The 20,916-nt window shown below is 43.5% G+C and overlaps 1 protein-coding gene across 2 annotated transcripts in view; it reads left to right on the top strand.

The window, feature by feature from the left end:
* ZNF423 (zinc finger protein 423) overlaps window positions 1–20,916 on the top strand; it is a 156,784-nt gene that overhangs the window by 115,135 nt on the left and 20,733 nt on the right. For both annotated transcript variants that reach the window (XM_070952995.1, XM_070952994.1), the window contains one exon: window positions 1,330–1,445. In XM_070952995.1, coding sequence (XP_070809096.1) covers window positions 1,330–1,445 — 116 coding nt within the window. The remainder of the gene's footprint in view (window positions 1–1,329; window positions 1,446–20,916) is intronic.

Here is a 20,916-nt window from a genome sequence, read left to right as displayed (position 1 = left end):
GGGTTTATTACCAGGGAATGTCTTATTTTAGGGGAAACAGGGTATTACCAATTACAGAGAAAAGATCAAAAGCGAAAAGTTGGTAGCATGAATTCAGCTTACGTTGGTGAGAACCAGGGGTGAAATCCAGCAGGTTCTGCCAGGTTCTGGAGAACCAGTAGCGGAAATTTTGAGTAGGTCAGAGAACCGGCAAATACCACCTCTGGCTGGCCCCAGATTGGGGTGAGAATAGAGATTTTGTAATATCCTTCCCCCAGGAGTGGGGTAGGAATGGAGATTTTGCAGTATCCTTCCCCAGCCACGCCCACCAAGCCACCACATGCCCACCAAGCCACACCCACAGAACCGGTAGTAAAAAAAATTTGGATTTCACCACTGGTGAGAACTGTTTAGATGTTACTCAACTTGGTAATCTGCCTTATTTGTGGGTTGTTTTCTAAAATTAAAAAAGAAATGGACAAGGGCCACAAAATTGACTTTTTAGCTCTCTTTGGCTGAATTTTTTGGTAAATTGTAATTTTAGACTATTAGAGCCCTTTGGGAAAAGTAGCATATATTTTGGGTTGAATCCTCATTATACTAGTCAATGTGAAAAAATGTGCATCCTAAAACCCCATTGACTGACTTTTGCCGTTATATGAAGACACACAATTGTTCGTTCTGTTTTGTTTTGTTTTGTTTTTTGGCATCATGCCTACTCATTTATCCAGTGGTTTTAGCTGTGGCCTTTTCTTTTGCATGGTCTGGATGAAAACAGCCAGTTGCGTTATGATCAATCAAATACAGTTAAACAAACATTTGATCAAGTGTTATCTAGGTGAATTTAACTTACTTTGGATCCGACGCTTGATGCTTTATTTTTTAAAAACAAGTTGAAAAGAAAACAAAGGCACAACCTATTTTGGATCAGTTTATTGTAGAAACAGGTTTGCTGGGGTCATATTTATACCAAGTCAAAGGTATACCGTGTTTCCCCGAAAATAAGACCCTGTCTTATATTTTTTGAAACCCAAAATAAGCACTTGACCTTATTTTTGGGGAGGTCTTATTATTTTGGGGTGCGTGGAGCAAGACGGGGCTCCTTTTGCCTTCTTACCTGATTTCCAACCAGAGGAACCCTAACCAGAGGAAATGGCGGGGACCGGCTGCACATGAGGTTAAATATTTTCAGGGCTTATTTACGGGGGAGGGCTTATTATCCGGGGAGGTCTTATTTTCGGGGAAACACGGTAGACAATGTTCATAGACAGTGTCCTTGGTTATGGCAGCTGTTCTCTATATCTGTGACCTAATTCTTATTTTCTTTTGTTGTTGTTGTTTTCTCTTTAGTTTTTGTACAGGCAAATAAATTGCAGCAACATATCTTTGCTGTCCACGGACAGGAGGACAAAATTTACGATTGTTCGCAGTGTCCACAGAAGTTCTTTTTCCAGACTGAACTTCAGGTATGGCTCTTTTTTGTTTTGTTTTGTTTTGTTCTCCTGAAAAGGATTGTGTACAAATTCCTTTTGCGGTATCCGCTGTGATTATCTGCGAGAAATGAATTAATTGCAAATAGGTATCAAGGCAATCTCCGTCTGCGTTCCTCTTACTGCTCTCTGTTCTTGTAATAACAGGAAATTCTCTTCTCTTCCTTGAGTGCAAACTGCAAAACCTTCTGAAACCAGGCGCCATAAATAAATAAGGCCCGACAAGTTTAATCACTCGCTGTGAGAATTTCTTTTGGCAGTGTGCACTGCAATGCAACGGAAGCACAATGTAAATAATTTCTTCCCCTTGTTTAATAATTTAAGGAAGGATTAGCATACAAAAACTCAACCATCATGTTCCCCTTCTTTCCTTTTCTTCCTTCACTTCTCCTTCCCCCATCCCTCTTGGAAGTCTGGTTTTCTTTCAGGTGAAATTACTGACACCACAAAGAGTTCTTCACCTGAGCGTCCAAAATGCTATATATCCGTGATGGCGAACCTATGGCATGCGTGCCCGAGGTAGCATGCAGAGCCATCTTTCCGGGCATGCGAGCTGTTCCCAACTCACCTGCAGCTGCGCATGTGCGCACGCCCCAGCTGATGTTTGAGCCTTTGGTGCGCATGCGCACAATTCCAGAGACCCAGCTGGTCTTTGGAGCTCTCCTGTGCATGCGTGTGCATTTGCACAGGCACACAGATCGTGCAATTGCATGTGCATTGCATGGGGGTAGCTGTGCGAAAGCCATGTGCATGCACAGATGGTGCAGTTGCATGCACAGTGCATGGTGGGGTGCGCGAAAGCCGTGTGCATGTACAGATGGTGTGGTTGCGTACGCAGCACCTGGGGGGAGGAGCCATGTGTTGTTTGACACCCAGTGAGTAAAAGGTTCGCCATCACTGCTATATATAGTCATATTATAGACTGGATATGGTTCAAAACTTAGGAAATTAGTTGTGACAGGAGGAAGCCAGAGGCATAATGCCTTAATGCCACAAACTGAATCCTTCTTGTTGAGGATAAATTTAGGCAAATAGGAAATGCTGGAGAAAAAGCTTGCAAGGCTCCTGAAACCAAAGGTGTAAACTTGGATTTCACAGTTGCCTCTAAAGTCCTAGGATGGAACTGCACTTACCTTTGAAATGCACTTACCTTTGCTACCAGTTCAGAAATGTGAGCATGTGCGCCTCTTCTTCACATGTGCAGAAGCTTCTGCGTATGGGCAGAGGGTCAAAAATGGGATGTAATGACGTCCCGATGGGTGGCCGGAACCTCCTACCTCTGGCACTACCGGTTCGTGCGAACCGGATAGCTCCAGCCAGATTTCACCACTGGATGGAACTCATAAAAAAAGTAGAAGGGGAGAGAGCAATCATGTTAACTGAATTGAAATAATTTAAGTGAACTACAAGTGGAAGCAAGTCAGTTTTAGTTTTAGGTCCAGCTCTTTCTCAACCCAACTTGACTTGCTTTTATGATAATAGTATCTGGACCAGAAAAACAAAAATCACACATCCTTAATGTAAACTCAAAAAGCTAGGATGACGTGGGGTTGAGGAATTCCTTCTATATTAGGGATGTCCAACCTTGGACAGTTTTAAGGTTTGTGGACTTCAACTCCCAGATTTCCTGGTTGAGGAATTCTGGAAGTTGATGACGTCCACAGGTCTTAAAGTTGCTTAATCCTGCTCTACAGATTAACAACATTAAGGCTAATGAATGCAATCCTTCTCTGTCTCTTCAGTGCTATCTGGAGAAGAATGAGGCCTGGCCAAAGTTTCTCTTCATTCTGCGTTAATAAACCAAGTTAACCCGATGTCTCCCTAGCTCCCAGATTAATACACAGATTAGAAGGCAGGATTTGGATGTTTCATTTCTCTAGAATTTGCAATGCAACCTGAGCTTCAGAGGATTAGGTATTTTTTTAAAAAAGCAAAATTTAGGAGAAAAGACCTTTGAGAAGTGAGACATTTTGCATTTTTAAAAATGGAAAAATCTGGCAGATGTTCACACATTGCAGTGAATGTGGAAATGGAGCCAAGGTATGAATGAAGACGTGTGAAATTAACATTGAAATGGACTGACCTGCCCAAATCTGGCAAATATACGTATGTATAAACTGTTCTTCACTGGCAGTCTCTCTATATATGGCACCTTCCATATAGGTTGGACTCCATAGCTAACAGCTATGACTGATTTGGAATTCTGGCGGTTACACTCCGAGCACACCTGGGACCCACCAGGTTGGAGAAGACTAGCCAAGGTTTGTTTCTGCCAATTCACAGATGAGGTGGGAAGCCTGTGGCTCTTCTACTTTGGTCTGCAGATTCAGTTCGCATGATTAAATCTTGCTCAGTTAACCAACCAATGCTAAGCCCCGAACAAAAGAAATGGATTGTTAGAGAGAAATGATTTTAGCAGAAACTGTTTATGTATGATGGTGCTGATCGGACCTCATCCTGGGTACCACACTAAGAAGGATTCAGATGCATGGAAAAAGATTTTTTTTTAAAAAAAAATATGGAAATGAGAAGAATGAAGGGATTGGAAATTGAAGGAAGTGATGGAAGATTTGACTTTTCAAATACATAGAAAAAGTAGAGATCTTCACCCCTTTAGGTCCAAAGCCAAAAAGATACCTCAGAGCAAGAATGAGTCTGCATGCTACACCTGTCTGCACCTGTTTAAAGAAGCTGTATGTTTTCCCAGGCTTGCAATAGTAGGTAGACAATTAAGTCAAGAACAAGGCAAGACGAGAGCTTCAGGTTTGCCACTCTTTTGGCATCTCTTTAATTGTGAATTTTCCTGGGATTGCCCAGCTACTGTGTGAGCCCGGGAAGGACAACAGCTTCTTGAAGGAGGCATCAACATTGAGGAACATTGAGTGCACCCGTGTCTGTGTTGAGGAAAGATTTTGGATTTCGATTTGAGGTTCTTCACATCCCTATGGAAAGAGAGAGAGACAGAGAGACAGAGAGAGAGACAGAGAGGGAAGGAGACAGAGAGAGAGAAACACACACACACACAGAGAGAGAGAGGCAGAGAGAGAGAGAAGAAGAGAGAGAGAGAGAGAAGGAGGGAGAGAGAGATGGAGAGAGAGAGACAAAGAGAGAGAGAGAGAGAGAGAGAGAGAGAGAGAGAGAGAGATGATGCCTCTCAAGATATGGAACTATGGGTAGACGTTACAGGAAGACAGACCTCAAATACATGTGAGATACGCCTTAACGTTAAGTAAAGGATAACCAATGAGAGAGAGACACGGTGAGCTTTCTTTTGCTGGACAGCCATGTTTTCTGGGACCTTCAACTAAATCTTCTGCAACGAGTGAGGTGGTAGATTCTGTGGCTTAAACAGCCCCTGACATCTCCAGCATCTCATATGAGCACTGCCTACATGGGCACCAAGATATGTCTGCAGATATGGTGTAACAGATACAGGTTTAATAAAGGAGAATATTTGTAGCTCAGGGTTGACATGAGGGGGTCCTTGGTGCTCTCCGAGCTTTCTTGTTTTCTTGCAGACCTTTCATTACCCAAACTAGGTAATTTCATCATCATCATTATCGATTTTTCCAGTTCTTCCAGTGCTTGGACAATGCAGACCAATGATGCAGGGGTGAAATGCTACCGGTTCGGGTGAACCAGTATTTCCAACAACCAGCTGTGCCGCGTGATTTATATTCGCTAGAAAGCAGGAAATCCTGCTTTCTAGCGAATCTAAATCACGCGGCACAGCTGTTTCCCCCCCTCCGTTGTTCTACTTACCTTTGCAGACTGAGAAAAGGCTTCTTAATCTTCTTTTTTCAGGGCTGTGCAGTAGCACCCGCTGCGCGAATACGCGAAGCGCGTGTTTGGCGTGCACTGTGCATGCATGCGCAAAGCGAAGCGGTAGACTTCACAGCATTTCACCCCTACAACGATGGCCTCTTTTACTGGTTGCCCCAAGCCTAGCCCGTTGGAGGACAGCATTGATCCCCTGTTAATCATGATTCAAACACGTACGGCAAGGTTGGGTTGCTCTAACCTAAACGACCCAGTTCGATTCTGCAGTTCTGCAGTTCTTTTTGAGGTTGTGTTTTGAGTGGGGATTTTTTTTTTCCCCTTTTCTTTTTGGTTTCAATCTTGCCTCGCCATTTCACAGCAGGGGTGTCAGTGACAGCTGCAGTTCGTGTTCCCCTGATGGTCTTAAATACCTGAGGCCAGCCTCTGGCACAAGAACTCCGGGCATTCCCTCCTGGATGCCTGCACCCTCCTGTTCTAGCAATCTGTGGCTGAACAGATGTGAGTTTGGCTCTCTGCAAAAAAGGAGGGGTTTTTGTCTTTTTCCAGAGAGTAGGTCCTAGATTAGTCGCTACTAAAATAGCCTCCAAGAGGCAAGAATTGACCTTCGACAAGGTGCTTGCTCGGCGGTGAATAAGTATTCCAGGTTTTTTTTTTTTTTTTTTTTTGTTTTGTTTTGTTTTGTTTTGTTTTGTTTTGTTTTGTTTTTGCAAATGGCTCTATTCTTCCCGGTTGTTGCATCCTTCCTAAATTCCAACATTTATTTTTTTTCCAAAGGAGTTTTTAAGAAATCACCCCAAACGTTCTCTTTCTTGGCACTGCTTGCTCTTTTTTTTTTTTTTTTGTAAAAAGTTTTTCTTTATTTTTTACACATACACTCACACACAAACATACCTTATATCTTTGCTGATCAGAGTATCTGACCGGTTAACAAATTTAAACAAGTTTTAATTTTTACAACTAAGATTACCATTTCTATACTTCCTTTTTGCCATAGTGTTCATTTTCATCTATTTTTTTTTACCAATTTTACCCTTCGTTTTCATCTCTAATTTTAACCAAATTCCAATTTCCCTTCTATTCTATATTAAACCGCAATCCATCATCAAAATAATTAATTTTACGATGTTACAATTGTTCAATTCTTACAGGAATAGTGAGCCCACTTATTTTATAACTTAACATTTTCTTAAGTAATACAGTCCAACATTTTAATATAATCGGTTACTTCTATAAGTATCTTTTCTATTTATATATTCAAGGCACTGTTCACTCTTTGTATGTTAAATGTATGACTGTAATTTTGTTGCTTGTTTCCTTACGATTTATATTGTTTCCTGATTGCTTATTTGTACCCTGTGACTATCATTAAGTGTTGTACCTTATGATTCTTGATGAACGTATCTTTTCTTTTACGTACATTGAGAGCTTCTGCACCAAAGACAAATTCCTTGTGTGTCCAATCACACTTGGCCAATAAAGAATCCTATTCTATTCTATCTAAATAGGCTTTAAAATTCTTCCCCAATATCGCTCCAGCTTCCTCTTAGCTTGAGAATCTGTAAAACACGAGGCACTTAAACTTCGCCAACAATGGCCGAATGTATGCATGTGTGTGTATTGTTTTTTTTCTTTTCTTTTCTCCTCTTCTCCAATTCCCAGGCTGCAGCCTCTTCTCTCCTGCTGTCAGGAGGTGGAAGGGAGGGTTGATCTTTTCACTTTGTTGATTTTTGCGTTCATTCTGCCTCTCAGGGATTCTCTCCGTTCACCTTGTACCGGCAATCTCATTTGCATAAGTTACAAAAGTTTTAACTGTACCTTGTTAATATTTGAATAGAGTTGGCAGATGCTTTTTTTTTTCCTCCTTGGTTCATCTTGCTTTCTGTGCCATTCATATCCTGGTTCAGAAACAAAATCTAGACAATTCTTTTATTGTGGTCCTTAAGTAGCACAAGATAAAATCAAGACTGTGATTCGGGAAAGGTTGATGAATTTTTTTATCAAAATGGGAGAGAGCTTTCCCCCCACACACATCTTTATTCAGGAGTGGGCTGCTGGGGGTTCGCAGGGGTTTGGGAGAACCTCTAACTAAGATTCTGTGCAGTTCGGAGAACCCCCAAATCCCACTCCTGGCTGGCCCCACCCACCCCGCCTCTCCCCTCCCCTCCCAGGAGTCCCCACGCGGCCCATTTTGGATGCAGGGAAGTACCGGGCACGTGCGGAGGCTCGGGGAGGATGATAAATGGGCCTACCGGAAGTTTGGGAAGGCTAGACTCCAGAGGGCCTCCAGAGCCTGGGGAGGCCATTTTCGCCCTCCTGGAGGCTCAAGGAAAGCCTCCGGAGCCCTTGGAGGGCAAAAATGCCCCCCTGCCATGGTGCAGGAGGCCGACTAGGCCACGCCTACCATGGCCACACCCACCCAGCAACTGAGCAGAGAACCCCTTGCTAAAATTTTTGAAGCCCACCCGTGCCTTTGTTCCTTTTTTTTTTTTTTGCCATTGCTGTAGCAGTCACAAATTATTATACTTTTATCAAACCCATATTTTGAGGGGGAAAGGGCTTTATTACAAGAGCAGTAATTCAGACTTACAAAAGGGACTTGCCTCCAAGAAGAGGATTGTGTTAAAGAGACGAAAATATCTGTGGCTGATGGGATGAACTGTGAAATCCGGGGTATTCCCTGAACTTGGTGGTTTGCTTGCAGAAATGTCATTACAGGTAGTCCTCAACTTACAACAGTTTGCTTAGTGACCCCTTTCAGAATTACGACAACACTGAAAAAAGTGACTTATGACCGTTCTTCCCACTAACAGCCATTGCAGGATCTCCATGGTCACGGGATCAAAATTCAGACGCTTGGCAACTGACTCATATTTATGACGGTTTCAGTGTCCCGTGATCATGTGATCCCCTTTTGCGACGTTCGAAGAAGTGAAGTCCATGGGGGAAGCCAGATTCACTTAAACAACCATCTTACTAACTTAACTGCTGAGTGATTCACTCAACATCAATACATATAATACATTGGGAAGCAGTTAATAGATACGTGCATTTATGGAAGCTAAAGAGAGAGAGGGGGGGATGGGACACACACACAAACAAACAGAAATCCCTCACACACACCCCAAGGCAGCCACATCCCTTCACTAACCTGCTTTCCACCCCCAGGAGCATAACAAATTAAAGTTTAATTGGTGAGTATTTTTTTTTTTAATTTGATTTATATGCCGCCCTTCTCCGGAGACTCAGGGCGGCTTACAATGCGTTAAGCAATAGCCTTCATACTTTTGTATATTTTATACAAAGTCAGCTTATTGCCCCCACAATCTGGGTCCTCATTTTACCTACTTTAGAAAGGATGGAAGGCTGAGTCAACCTTGAGCCTTGGCGAGATTTGAACTTGCAGTAATTGCAGGCAGCTGATGTTAATAACAGTGCTTTAGTCTGCCGCGCCACCAGGGCCACAAGTATTGTTTAATGGACTGCTAAATTGGCCACGCTCACACAGTCACATGACCACCTAGCCACGCCCACACAGCCGGTCCGGCCATCCAACAGTCTGAGGGACCGTGAATTGGCCCCCTGTTTAAAAAGTTTGAGGACCCCTGCATTAGAAGGAAACTGGTGGAGTTTTAGATATATTTTGCAGCTCTAGGATGAGATTTAATGAGGACTTAAAATAGCTGAAATAGGATCAATTTTTGCTAAGCAAATAATTTGCTATACTTCATGGAAGCTTATTTATCCACAAGTAGAAGGACTTGACTATTACTAATTCTAGATTACATTTAATGACTATGGGAACATGTTGGCTCTGGAGTTAATTTTGAAGCGAATGTAAAAGCAGGGAAGAAAGCCATCTACTTTTGAATAAAATAAGAATAGATACCGCTCATAAATTAGCCGTAAATTCCTTCAAACATCTCCTTACAGCTGCTTAATTTGCTGGTTGGATAGGATTCATATGGAACCGCTAAAAGGAGAGGATTCCTGACTCTTTTCTCAGAAATAAGTGTTGTGGTCCGCCAACAGCCTGCAGAGCTGGCAGCAGAGTTGGACAGTGAGGAGGCTGGGGAGGAACATGGACCAGTCCTGGAATCCGAGGAAGGCTCAGATGAGGGCTCTGCGTCGGAGGCAGAGATGGGGCCAGGGTTATCAGGGAGTTATGTGCGGACTTCGGAGCCTCCAGAGTTGTACATCAGAGAGGCAGAGGAACAGGAGGAGCCTGTTCCTAGTCAGCACATGCGCAGAGCTGCCAGAAAGCAAGAGCAGCTAAAGCAAAAAGGACAACTTGGGAGTAAGGCCTGGAGATGATTGGCCCCTCCCATAAGGCTTAAAAGAGGAGAAAAAGCACGTGGGCCCTTTGCAGGAAAGCAACATTGTTAATTCTGTTCCTAGTCGGCATCTGTGTTTGATACTGGACTCCGTTTGGCTTTGCCAAATAGGTCTTTGGCAGAGTGTCAAAGGAGATAAAGGTTGGTGATTATTCCGAAGGACTTCTCCAAAGGACTTTTTGCAACTAATTGGGACTCAGGTGTGAATGAACGTAATTCACAACTGTTGCAATAAAAGAGATTTTTGGGACTACTCGTGTGTTTTAATGACTCAGGAAGCCTAGGTCACAACAATAAGTCCCATTTTGATCAATGGATTTACACTTAAATAAATAAACTCAGAACAATCTTTCAATGGCCTGACTGACGAAAAACCATAAGGAAAGAAAATAAGGAGGAATCTGTTCAAATGTATATTGAGCATGTATTGATTGCAAATAGGAAATTTCTGTAATTCTTATAAAATTAGACCTGGTGCCTTTTTTGGTGGCAAGGTCTTATTTTTGGGGAAACACGGTATGTTAAAAATTACAGTTCGGTCACAACATTGGGAAATAGTTAGGGTTTTACATTACCCAAAACCAGGGATGAAATTCAGCAGGTTCTGCCAGGTTCTGGAGAACCGGTAGCAGAAATTTTGAGTAGGTCGGAGAACTGGCAAATAAAACCTCTGGCTGATCCTAGAGTGAGGAGGGAATGGGGATTTTACAATATCCTTCCCCCTGGAGTGGGGTGGAAATGGAGATTTTGCAGTATCCTTCCTTCCCCTGCCACGCCTACCAAGCCGCGCCCACCAAGCCACACCATGCCCACCAAGCCACGCCCACAGAACCGATAGTAAAAAAAATTGAATTTCACCACTGCCCAAAACCTCGGGTGAATTACAGATAACTTTGGATCTCAGGTTATGTACCTCTATGTTAAGTGATCATTATCTGCTAGAAAAGTGACAAGTTAACAGGGTTCCATAATGAAACTATAATCAAGCAACAGTACATACAATTTATTATGAATCACTGTTTGCCCCTTAAGAATCCCCCAACTATGTAAACAAACAGTGGGTTTGTCTGGCTGCCTTGGACTGTCAGACAGTTTTCTCCTTGAGAATGAGAGGTGTTTATTATAAAATACAATGCACTGTTTATCACTGTAGTCATAATCTTCTTGGAGCCTTTGTTAATTTTCTGATTGAGTCAAAGTGATAAAGCTGGAATATTCTCAGCAAGAAGCAGAGCACCAGGCCAATATTTGCTGGCTTGGAAGCTAAGCCTGGTTGGGCCTGATTAATACTTGAAATGGAAGATTTCTAGGAAATTCTAGGATTATAGCAACGCTAGGAATTCAAGAAAAATATCCCGCAAACAGCTATGGCTACTGTTTTGATACTGTTGTTCATTTAGAACATAGAATAACAGAGTTGTAAGGGACCTTGGAGGTCTTCTAGTCCAACCCCCTACCTAGGCAGGAAACCTTACACCACTTCAGACAAATGGCTATCCAACCTCTTCTTAAAAACTTCCAGTGTTGGAGCATTCGCAACTCCTGGAGGCAAGTTGTTCCACTGATTAATTGTTCTAACTGTTCCAGAAAACCTCAATTTTCTAGAAAACCTCAGAAAACCTCAATCAGGTGAGCCCTTGAAGGCAGACTCAGATCCCTCATGCTCATCTTGAAGGAAACTTTACTTTTATTTTAATATTTAGACATTTACGTTAGGATTTCGTTAGCACAATGGCTATCGTCGTGATTGATGGAGAGCAGAGAAGAAATGATTTTATTTCGACTTTTATTTTAATTCCAACAGTTCCCCAAATGAATTGCAGCTATCAAGTTTAGAAGTTCTTTTAGGAGACCTTTTTTTCCTTTCTTATGCCTATATTAAAAGTTGACTTGGAGTTTCCATGGTATGGATGGATGGATGCAGGAGTGGGCTCCTGGGGGTTCGGCAGGGTTTGAGCGATCCTCTAGCCAAGGAGCGCCGTGGTTCGGCGAACCCCCAAATGCCATCCCTGACTGGCCATGCCCACCCCACCCTTCCCATTCCACCCCAGCCCGTTCATCATTCCAGGTAAGTGCAGGACTTGTGCAGAGGCACTGGGATCGTAAAAACCAGGCCTACCGGAGGTTCCGGAAGTCCAGAAATGGGCCTGTTTCTGGCCTCCGGAGGGCCTCCGGATCCTGGGGGAAGCAGTTTTCACCCTCCTGGAGGCTTGAGGAAAGCCTCTGGAGCCTGGGGAGGGCAAACCCCACCCACCCCCGCCGTGGTGCAGGCAGCCGACTAGGCCACTCCCACCATGGCCACTCCCACCCAGCAACGGGGCAGCGAACCTGTTGCTAAAGGATCTGAAGCCCACCCATGGATGGATGGATGGATGGATGGATGGATGGATGGATGGATGGATGGATGATATAGAGATGGACCTTTTCTGTCACAGCACCTGGGATGTAAGACCATCCTCCCCAGTTAGATCTTTCTGGCTCCTTGAGCTTCTTTCAACTTTAGTTTGTTGAAGGCATTTTGGCTTATCCGACCAATGTAGACAATACATTTTCTATGGAATGAGATCTCCTTCTCAGTGGGCAATGTTGTTGTTGCTTTTCACAGAGTTGCTATTTTTGCATTAGTTATTTTTGCAGTTCTGCTGTTGGGTATGATTATTTTTAAAATAGATTATGAAGGCTATAGGTTATCATCCAGAATTGCACTTGGGCATTGCTCCTTGTCAAGAGTTGGGGGCAGCCTTTTTCTCCTGTCCTTGTTTTACAGCCTCTGTAAAAATCTGTTTTGGTTTTACTTTTTGACACATCGGAGAGTGATACAAGATTTCAAGAACTGGGTTTGTTTGTTTGTTTTTAAATGAAATTCTTATTTGTTTTTAAAGATTAACGCTTCTGGTAGCACCTTTTTCTTATCAAAAAATTTTTTTGGATTAAAAGCTATAAGATGTCGTGAACTACAACTCACAAAAGGACATGTCTTTTAATAACATTTGCTGGTTTATAAGGGCTTTCTCTTTTAAAGCTACATTTGATTGTCATAGCAATGAGATTGAAGAATTAATCATACATAACTAATGAGATTCCTGGTATATCACTCATCCCCCAACCTGGAAAATTCCAAATAAGCCTAATTCCAACCAGGTGTGGAATTCACTTATCTTCGCTACCGGTTCGCAAATGTGAGCTCACGCGCCACCTCCACGCATGCGCAGAGCCTTCCGTGCATGCACAGAGCATCAAAAATAGGACATGACGTCTGGGTGGGTGGGCAGAGCTCCCACAGCTGCTGCTATCAGTTTGCCTGAACCGGATAGAACCGGCCGAATACCACCACTGCTTCCAACTGCTAGACCAGTGATGGCTAAGCTTTTTGCCATCACGTGCCAGGAGCGGGAGGAGGGGTGCATTTCTGGCCTCCGGAGGGCCTCCGGTGGGGGGAGGCCATTTTTGCCCTCCCCAGACTCCTAGAGAGGCTCTGGAGCCTGGGGACAGGAAAAAATGGGCCTTCCGGTCCCACTGGAAGTTGGGAAACGGGCCATTTCTGGCCTCCGGGGGTTTGGGAAGGCCGTTTTTGCCCTCCCCAGACTCCTAGAAAGGCCCGAAAATCAGCTGACCGGCACACGCATGTGCACTGGAGCTGAGCTCATGTGCCCACCAATATGGCTACGTGTGCCACCTGTGGCACGCGTGCCATAGGTTCACCATCATGATGCTAGACAGTTGCACAGCCAACACCTTTGGCTTAGATATTCCAGTTATTTTTTTAGAGGCTGTTGTCATATTTTAGTAATTTGCAGTCTTTGAGAAAATTTAAATTGAAGAGTACACTGAGACAGTCGCTCGGGGTCTTTAATCAAAAGGGTGGACCCAGACTTTCTTAATTACCTGAAAACTGCGTTAAGCAAATTGTGAATGAGTGTGGGGAAATTTGCAAAGATGTTATATAGGAGAGTTGTTAGACTATGAGCCTCTTTCCTCCCACTGTTTCGTGACGAGCCATCACCTAACGACTGAAATATTTGTGTTTAAAAGATTAATTCCTACTGTTTGCTTGCATGCTGATAATCACACCGTTTCGTCTGAAATGACGGTAACCAAAGGAAAAGTAACTGGAGGGATAGAACAGCCAAAGGATGTCATAGGTAAGGAGGCAGGTGTTTTCCTCCTTAGGAAGAAGGAAATAGCTTCCTTCCTTCTTACCTGAGCCATCTCTTCCCTAGTCCAGGGCTTCTCTTCTCTTCTCTTCTCTTCTCTTCTCTTCTCTTCTCTTCTCTTCTCTTCTCTTCTCTTCTTTTCTTTTCTCTTCTCTTTTTATGGTTTGTGGGAGGCGGTAAATTCAGTCTTTATTCAGTGTTGGAGGTGGGTCAAACCACCAAATTGTTGGAGCCTTCTCTAAAGGAACCTAGAATCATCCAAGGTAGCATATTGTGGGGAATTTTTTTTTACTTGGATATTTGTATCCAACCGTTACAATTTTTATAAATAACTCAAGGTGACAAACCCATCCAAAATATTTTCCTCCTCTACTTTTCCTGCAACAACCTTGTGAGGTGGGTTGGGCTGAGAGAGAAACGGGCCCAAGGTCACTCAGCTGGCTTTCATGGCTAATGTGGGATTAGAATTTACCATCTCCTGGTGATTGGCCCAAAATCACCCAGCTGGCTTTCACACCTAAGGTGGCACTAGAACTCACTGTCTTCTGGTGAGCGACCTGAAGTCACCCAGCCAGCTTTCATGGCTAATGTAGGATTAGATCTCCCGTCTCCTGGTGATTTTGGCCCTAAGCCACACAACCAATTTCATGGCTGAGGTGGAACTAGAACTCACCGTCTCCTGGTGATTGGCCCTCAGTCACCCAGCTGGCTTTCACGCCTAAAGTGTGACACTCCCAATCTCCTGTTTTCTAGCCTGGTGCTTTTAGCCACTCTTCCCCAGAAAAAGATATAAGAGTATTTGATGTCACCCTTGAAAAACAGATTATTATTTTCTTTTGGTACCTAGGGTTCTGTTTGGTTTTATAACATGTTACTTTTATAAGGATGTGGTGGCTCAGTGGCTAAGATGCTGAGCTTGTCGATCGAAAAGTTGGCAGTTCAGCAGTTCGAATCCCTAGTGCCGCGTAACGGGGTGAGCTCCCATTACTTGTCCCAGCTTCTGCCAACCTAGCAGTTCGAAAGCAGGTAAAAAATGCAAGTAGAAAAATAGGGACCACCTTTGCTGGGAAGGTAACAGTGTTCCATGCGCCTTCAGCATTGAGTCATGCCAGCCACATGATCACGGAGACGTCTTCGGACAGCGCTGGCTCTTCAGCTTTGAAACAGAGATGAGCACTGCCCCCTAGAGTCGGGAACGACTAGCACATATGTGTGAGGGGAACCTTTACCTTACTTTTCTAGTGATCATGCTGGAATTTCAGGTTTCATATGTCCAAATGCAGAAATCAGTGCTCTAATATTAAGCCAACTGAATCGTTGAAAACGGTGCCACAATTCTGGTGTCACCGTTCCGAGGTATCCATTTGTTTGTACAAAAGCAAGCAAAAAAAAAAAAATCCTCCTAATTCTAAATGGTGCAAAATAGCAGCTTGTTCATTAGTATAATTTGTGTTGTAGTTGACAATTTGTGCTTGGCTTAGAAATCGCACCTCAAGAGATGGCTTGTGGTTTGCTTTTTGGAGAGAAACCACAAAACTTGTTCTAAATTGGATGGAAAGCATTAATTCCACACATAATTTCTGGAAGGCTCCATAAAGCAAACCGGATCCCCGTTTTCCATTTCAGTTTGCCTTTAAAACCCATCTCCAATTTTTCCCATAAAGGAAGGATTCCCTCAGATCCACGATCGTTTAATTTATTTAAAACAAAACCCAAAAAACACATCATTTTGTTCTTAGAAGGAAATAAGAGTTGGTGTAACCACAATTCAAGGTTATGTTTTTTTTTTTTAAAAAAAAAAAGAAGGATTATTACAAAGGGGCTTGGAGCATTTTATTTAATTTTTAATTATTATTAGTTATAAAGCTAATAAATTACAAGGAAAACAAAATCTCTTCCAACCCTTTTGCTGAGTCTCAGTCAGGCACCATCAGATAATTATAACTAACATTAATTAAAAATTTACATTGCTCTAGGCATTTAACTTTCACTTCTAGTATGTTTTTGGCTGCAAATTCTTCATATGTTAGAAGGCATTCTGCTTCTCCAGAATTTTCAAAGCCTTTAGAGAATATTTTAATGGTTTTAAACCCCCGCTCTTCTATCGTAGCCCCCTTGCCCAGGGTGGGGTACAGAGGGGTCAAAAGGCTATTAGAGAAGGACAGTTTTTTTAAAGGATTTTCCTCCTCTCCCCCCCCCTCACCAGCCTGTATGATTAATTCTTCAATTCTCTCTTTGATATTCTGCATGTATCAGTTTTTGAATTTAGCTTAGAGAGTTGAACTAATACAGTGGTGAGTTGCTACCAGTTCGCCCCGAATTGGGTGAACCAGTACCGGCAGCGGTGGGAGGCTCCGCCCATCCATCCACCCGGACGAACCAGTAGCAACAGGTTTTGAAACCCGCCCCTGAACCGATACCCAATTTTGTAAATGCAGGGAGTCCTCGACTTATGACAATAGCTGACCTGAATAGTTCAACAGACTAAGCACTGTAATTTAAAACCAGCTGTCTGCAATTAAAGTAAGATCGAATCTCGCCAAGGCTCAAGGTTGACTCAGCCTTCCATCCTTTCTAAGGTAGGTAAATTGAGGACCCAGTTTGTGGGGGCAATAAGCTGATTTTGTATAAAAATATACAAAAGTATGAAGGCTATTGCTTAACACACTGTAAGCTACCCTGAGTCTCCGGAGAAGCGCAGCATATAAATCAATTTTTTAAAAAAAAAAGTATGAAAAATTTATTTTATTTATTTATTTATTTATTTATTTATTTATTTATTTATTTATTTATTTATAATTAGACTTCTATACCGCCCTTCTCCCGAAGGACTCAGGGCGGTGTACAGCCATATTAAAATACGTAGAATTACAAAGTTTAAAACCAATTAAAATCAAATATATAAAATGGCTCAAAAATTTAAAACCTTTAAAACATACATACACCCTTTAAAAATTCATATTAGGCCAGTCCGGCTTGCTGGAATAGGAGGGTCTTAAGTGCTCAGCGAAAAGTACGCAGGTCTGGGCTAAGACGGAGCTCTAGGGGCAACTCATTCCAGAGGGCTGGTGCCCCCACAGAGAAGGCTCTCTCCCTGGGTGTCGCCAGTCAACATTGTTTGGCTGACGGCACCCTGATGAGCCCCTCTCTGTGGGAGCGTATTGGTCAGTGGGAGGCTGTTGGTGTCAGAAGGCGATCTCGTATATATCCCGGTCCTAAGCCATGGAACGCTTTAAAGGTGGTCATAACTAACCTTTAACAGCGCCATTGTAACTTTGAACGGTCACTAAACAAACTGTTGTAAGTCGAGGACTACCTGTGGTTGTAAAAAAAATAAATCCGTTTTTCAGGGAAATAAGTAGGGGTGGGCTGCTGGGAGTTCGCACGGGTTCGGGAGAACCTCTAGATTCTATGCATTTTGGAGAACCCCCAAATCCCACTCCCGGCTGGCCCCGCCCCGCCCACCCCACGCTGCCCCTCCCAGGAGTCCCCGTGCAGCCCATTTTGGATGCAGGTAAGCGCAGGGAGGCTCAGGGAGGGTGAAAAATGGGCCTACCAGAAGTTTGGAAAGGCCGGAAATGGGCCCGTTTCTGGCCTCCAGAGAGCCTCTGGAGCCTGGGGAGGCTGTTTTCACCCTCCCGGAGGCTTGAGGAAAGCCTCCAGAGCCCGGGGAGGGAAAAAAACGCCCCCCCCCCGACACCATGGTGCAGGAGGATGACTAGGCCCCTCCCACTATGGCCACGCCCACCCAGCAACTGGGCAGAGAACCCCTTGCTAAAATTTTTGGAGCCCAGCCTTGCTTAGAAGTCCATACATAGCTTGGCATTATAACATGTGTCCCGTCCTAGCAGGAAGGGCAGGTATGGCAGAAGAAACCAGGTGGAAATCATAGATTAAATTGTGCAAAATGCGCCCAAACACGTGCATAGGATTTTTCTCCAACACAGCAGAGCTGGCATCAGGGAAGGAGCCTCGCAAACCCGAAAGAGAAACTGGAAAGAGACGAGAACGGGAAAGAGCCAACTTGCAGGATTGCCCGTTGAAACCTATGGCTGCTTGGCATTTTATGCCTCCGGGGCAAAGGTCCAAACAACTTTGATGCAGGCACCTTGCCATCCCAGCAGATGGGCAGGCACGGGCGCTGCCAAGAGACAATGTGCAGCTCCTTGTCATAAAAGTCCAAATGTCTGGCCCGAGCAGCGGAGCCTCCAGACGCAAGGGCACAGACGCAGCTCGCTCGTCCTGCGAACCCGACGGTGGAGGTACGCGATAAAAATATACAGGCTGATAAATGTTCTCCTTAAGAGTCCGGTTCAGCCTTTTTCCGAACGATGGGCGTATTTAAAAAGGAAATGCAAGCCTTTGGAAAGAGAGAGTAGATCAGATTCATGTATGCATATTCAAAAAGAGAAGGTCTAGGGAGATTCTCAGTCCTGGTTGCCCCAAAGGTGCTTTTTCAAAAGGCAACTGGACTTGATTCATTCCTTCCTTCCTTCCTTCCTTCCTTCCTTCCTTCCTTCCTTCCTTCCTTCCTTCCTTCCTTCCTTCCTTCCTTCCTTCCCTCCCTCCCTCCTTCCTTCTTCCATGGTGGCGCAGTGGTTAGAATGCCATATTCTAGAGCCTCGGTGGTGCAGCGGACTAAGTGCTGTTAAGTGCTAGCACTTAGCTGCCAGCTGCCTGCAATTAGTGCGGGTTCAAATCTCACCAGGCTCAAGGTTGACTCAGCCTTCCATCCTTTCGAGGTAGGTAAATTGAGGACCCGAATTGTGGAGGCAATAAGCCAGCTTTGTATAGAACAACACCGCTTAGGCGGGGCCGAAAGCCCTAATAAGCAGGTATATACATAAAAGTATGCAGGCTATTGCTATGATGCATTGTAAGCCGCCCTGAGTCTATGGAGAAGGGCGACATATAAATTGGACTAATAAATAAATAAATAAATAAATATTGCAGGCTGACTCTGCCCACAGCCAAGAGTTCGATCCTGAAGGGCTCAAGGTTGACTCAGCCTTCCATTCTTCCGAGGTGGGTGAGAACTATATAAGTCTAAGGGCTATTGTCCTTCCTTCCTTCCTTCCTTCCTTCCTTCCTTCCTTCCTTCCTTCCTTTCTTCCTTCCTTCCTTCCTTCCTTCCTTCCTTCCTTCCTTCCTTCCTTCCTTCTTTTTTCCATCGTGGCGCAGTGGTTAAAATGCAGTATTGCAGGCTGACTTTGCCCATTGCCAGCAGTCTGATTCTCACCGGCTCAAGGTTGACTCAGCCTTCCATCCTTCTCAGGTAGGTAAAATGAGGACCCAGATTGTTGGGGGGCAATAGGCTCACTCTGTAAACCGCTTAGAGAGGGCTGTAAAGCACTGTGAAGCGGTATATAAGTCTAAGTGCTATTGCTATTCCTTACCATTATTTAATATAATTTGGACTCAAATCTAACTTTTGACCAGGTGTCCATCTTTTTCCCCCGCAAGCTCTTTAGAGGCTCAAAGGTAATCAAGCTGCTTCACACAGACTTGACTTTGAAAGTAGTTTTCCCTTTGGCTGCCTGAATTGAATCTGTTTGAGTCCGAAAAGCTTGTTAGTAGAGACACAAAAGTATCCAGATTAACTCACAGTTATTCATTACAATTCGCCGTGCTCTTCAAACTTTCCTCTTTGGATGGCCTCTTCAGCGCTGGGATTCTGTCCTGCTGCTGTACAACTTGAATCCCTAAATCAAAGCTTCACACTGTCCTAATCAATAGCAATCTTATATCAAATCAGATCTCGTATTGATCTAGCGTTACTTTTTTTCCTGCTTTTTCTCTCTGAATAGCAGCAGCTTGCCATGATCTTCAGTGGAAGGTCCTTCTTTTGATCTGCCTTTCTTCTGAAATCAAGGGCTAGACCTTGTAACTTCTCTGTTCCAAGGATGTGTTAAAAATATATATATTTTTTACCTAGTCACCCAAACTGGAAAGTTAGTGGTTGACATATGACCACAACTGAGCCCAAAATTTCTGTTATGAAATGAGACAGTGGTTAAGGGAATCTTGTCCCATTCAATGAGCTTTTTTGCAACAGTCGTTAAACAAATCATTGCGATTGTTAAATTGGTAACACGGTTAAATCTGGTTTCCCCGTTGACTTCGCTTCTCAGAAAGTTGCAAAAGGGGATCTCATGACCCCGAGACACTCTAATTGTCATAAATACATGTCTGAATTTTGATCACGTGATCATGGGGATGCTGCTACAGTTGTAAGTGTGGGGTTTTTTGGTGCTCTTGTAACTTCAAACGGTCACTAAATGAACTGTTATAATTCAAGGACTTAACTTGTACCACAGCTATGTTTGGAAAGAAGAGCTGATATGAGAAGAGTTGAAAATCTCTTCCCTTTCGCCCAATAGACTGATTGCAATCATTCCAGAAACTTCTGCATCAAGGGTGAAATCTACTTACCTTCCCTACCGGTTCGGAAGTGCACGGCCGAACCGGGCTGAACCGGTAACATTTCACCCCTTTTCTGTATATGAGGTCACACTGGGATGTCCATATTTGCTCATCTACAAACATCAAAATGTGTTTGAGGTGGTCACAATTTTACCAGCGAGGAAGGAACATCTTATTTCAAACCTTCAATTCTTTATGATTCAAGAACTGTGGTGAACCTCAAAGATCTACCTTCATAATTGTTTTATTCTGAGCTCTTTCACTACAGATTTTTTAAAAAATTGAACCTTAAAAGTGTCCTTCAGAGGGGGTGAAATTGCCCTCGGGCCCTGTTAAGGTTAGGATCCCATGACACTTATCTTTCTCTGCATTTAATTGGTTTGCAGAATAGCTGAACCATCTTGCTGATAGCTCCCTGCCATTGTTCTCTGTTAGTTAATAACATCATTTGGAAAACAGCCATAAAACCCAGCATAAATATAGTTAGTTACGGGATATCCAATTTCAAAACAGCAAGGAGAATCAGTGTAGGACAGCAAACTAAAAGCGTGGTCCACAATTTCAAAATTCCTGAGTTCAGATCTCATCCTGGCTACAATTTTATCAGGCCTTGGGAAACCATCTCCTTCGCCTAACCAGCACTGATGATTTGCCTAGGTTTACCTAGGTATGAAATGTCTGCAAGAAAACAAGCAAGCTCAGAGAGCACCAAGGACCCCTCAAAATCTCCTCCTGTTTTCAGTTCCTCCGTGACATGAT

Source organism: Pituophis catenifer, unplaced genomic scaffold (assembly GCF_029215685.1).
Source record: "Pituophis catenifer annectens isolate HBS135680 unplaced genomic scaffold, rPitCat1.0.hap2 SCAF_13, whole genome shotgun sequence".
NCBI lineage: Eukaryota > Metazoa > Chordata > Lepidosauria > Squamata > Colubridae > Pituophis > Pituophis catenifer.
Note: the sequence above shows the minus strand (reverse complement) of the source record. Positions and strands in the feature narration are given on the sequence as shown.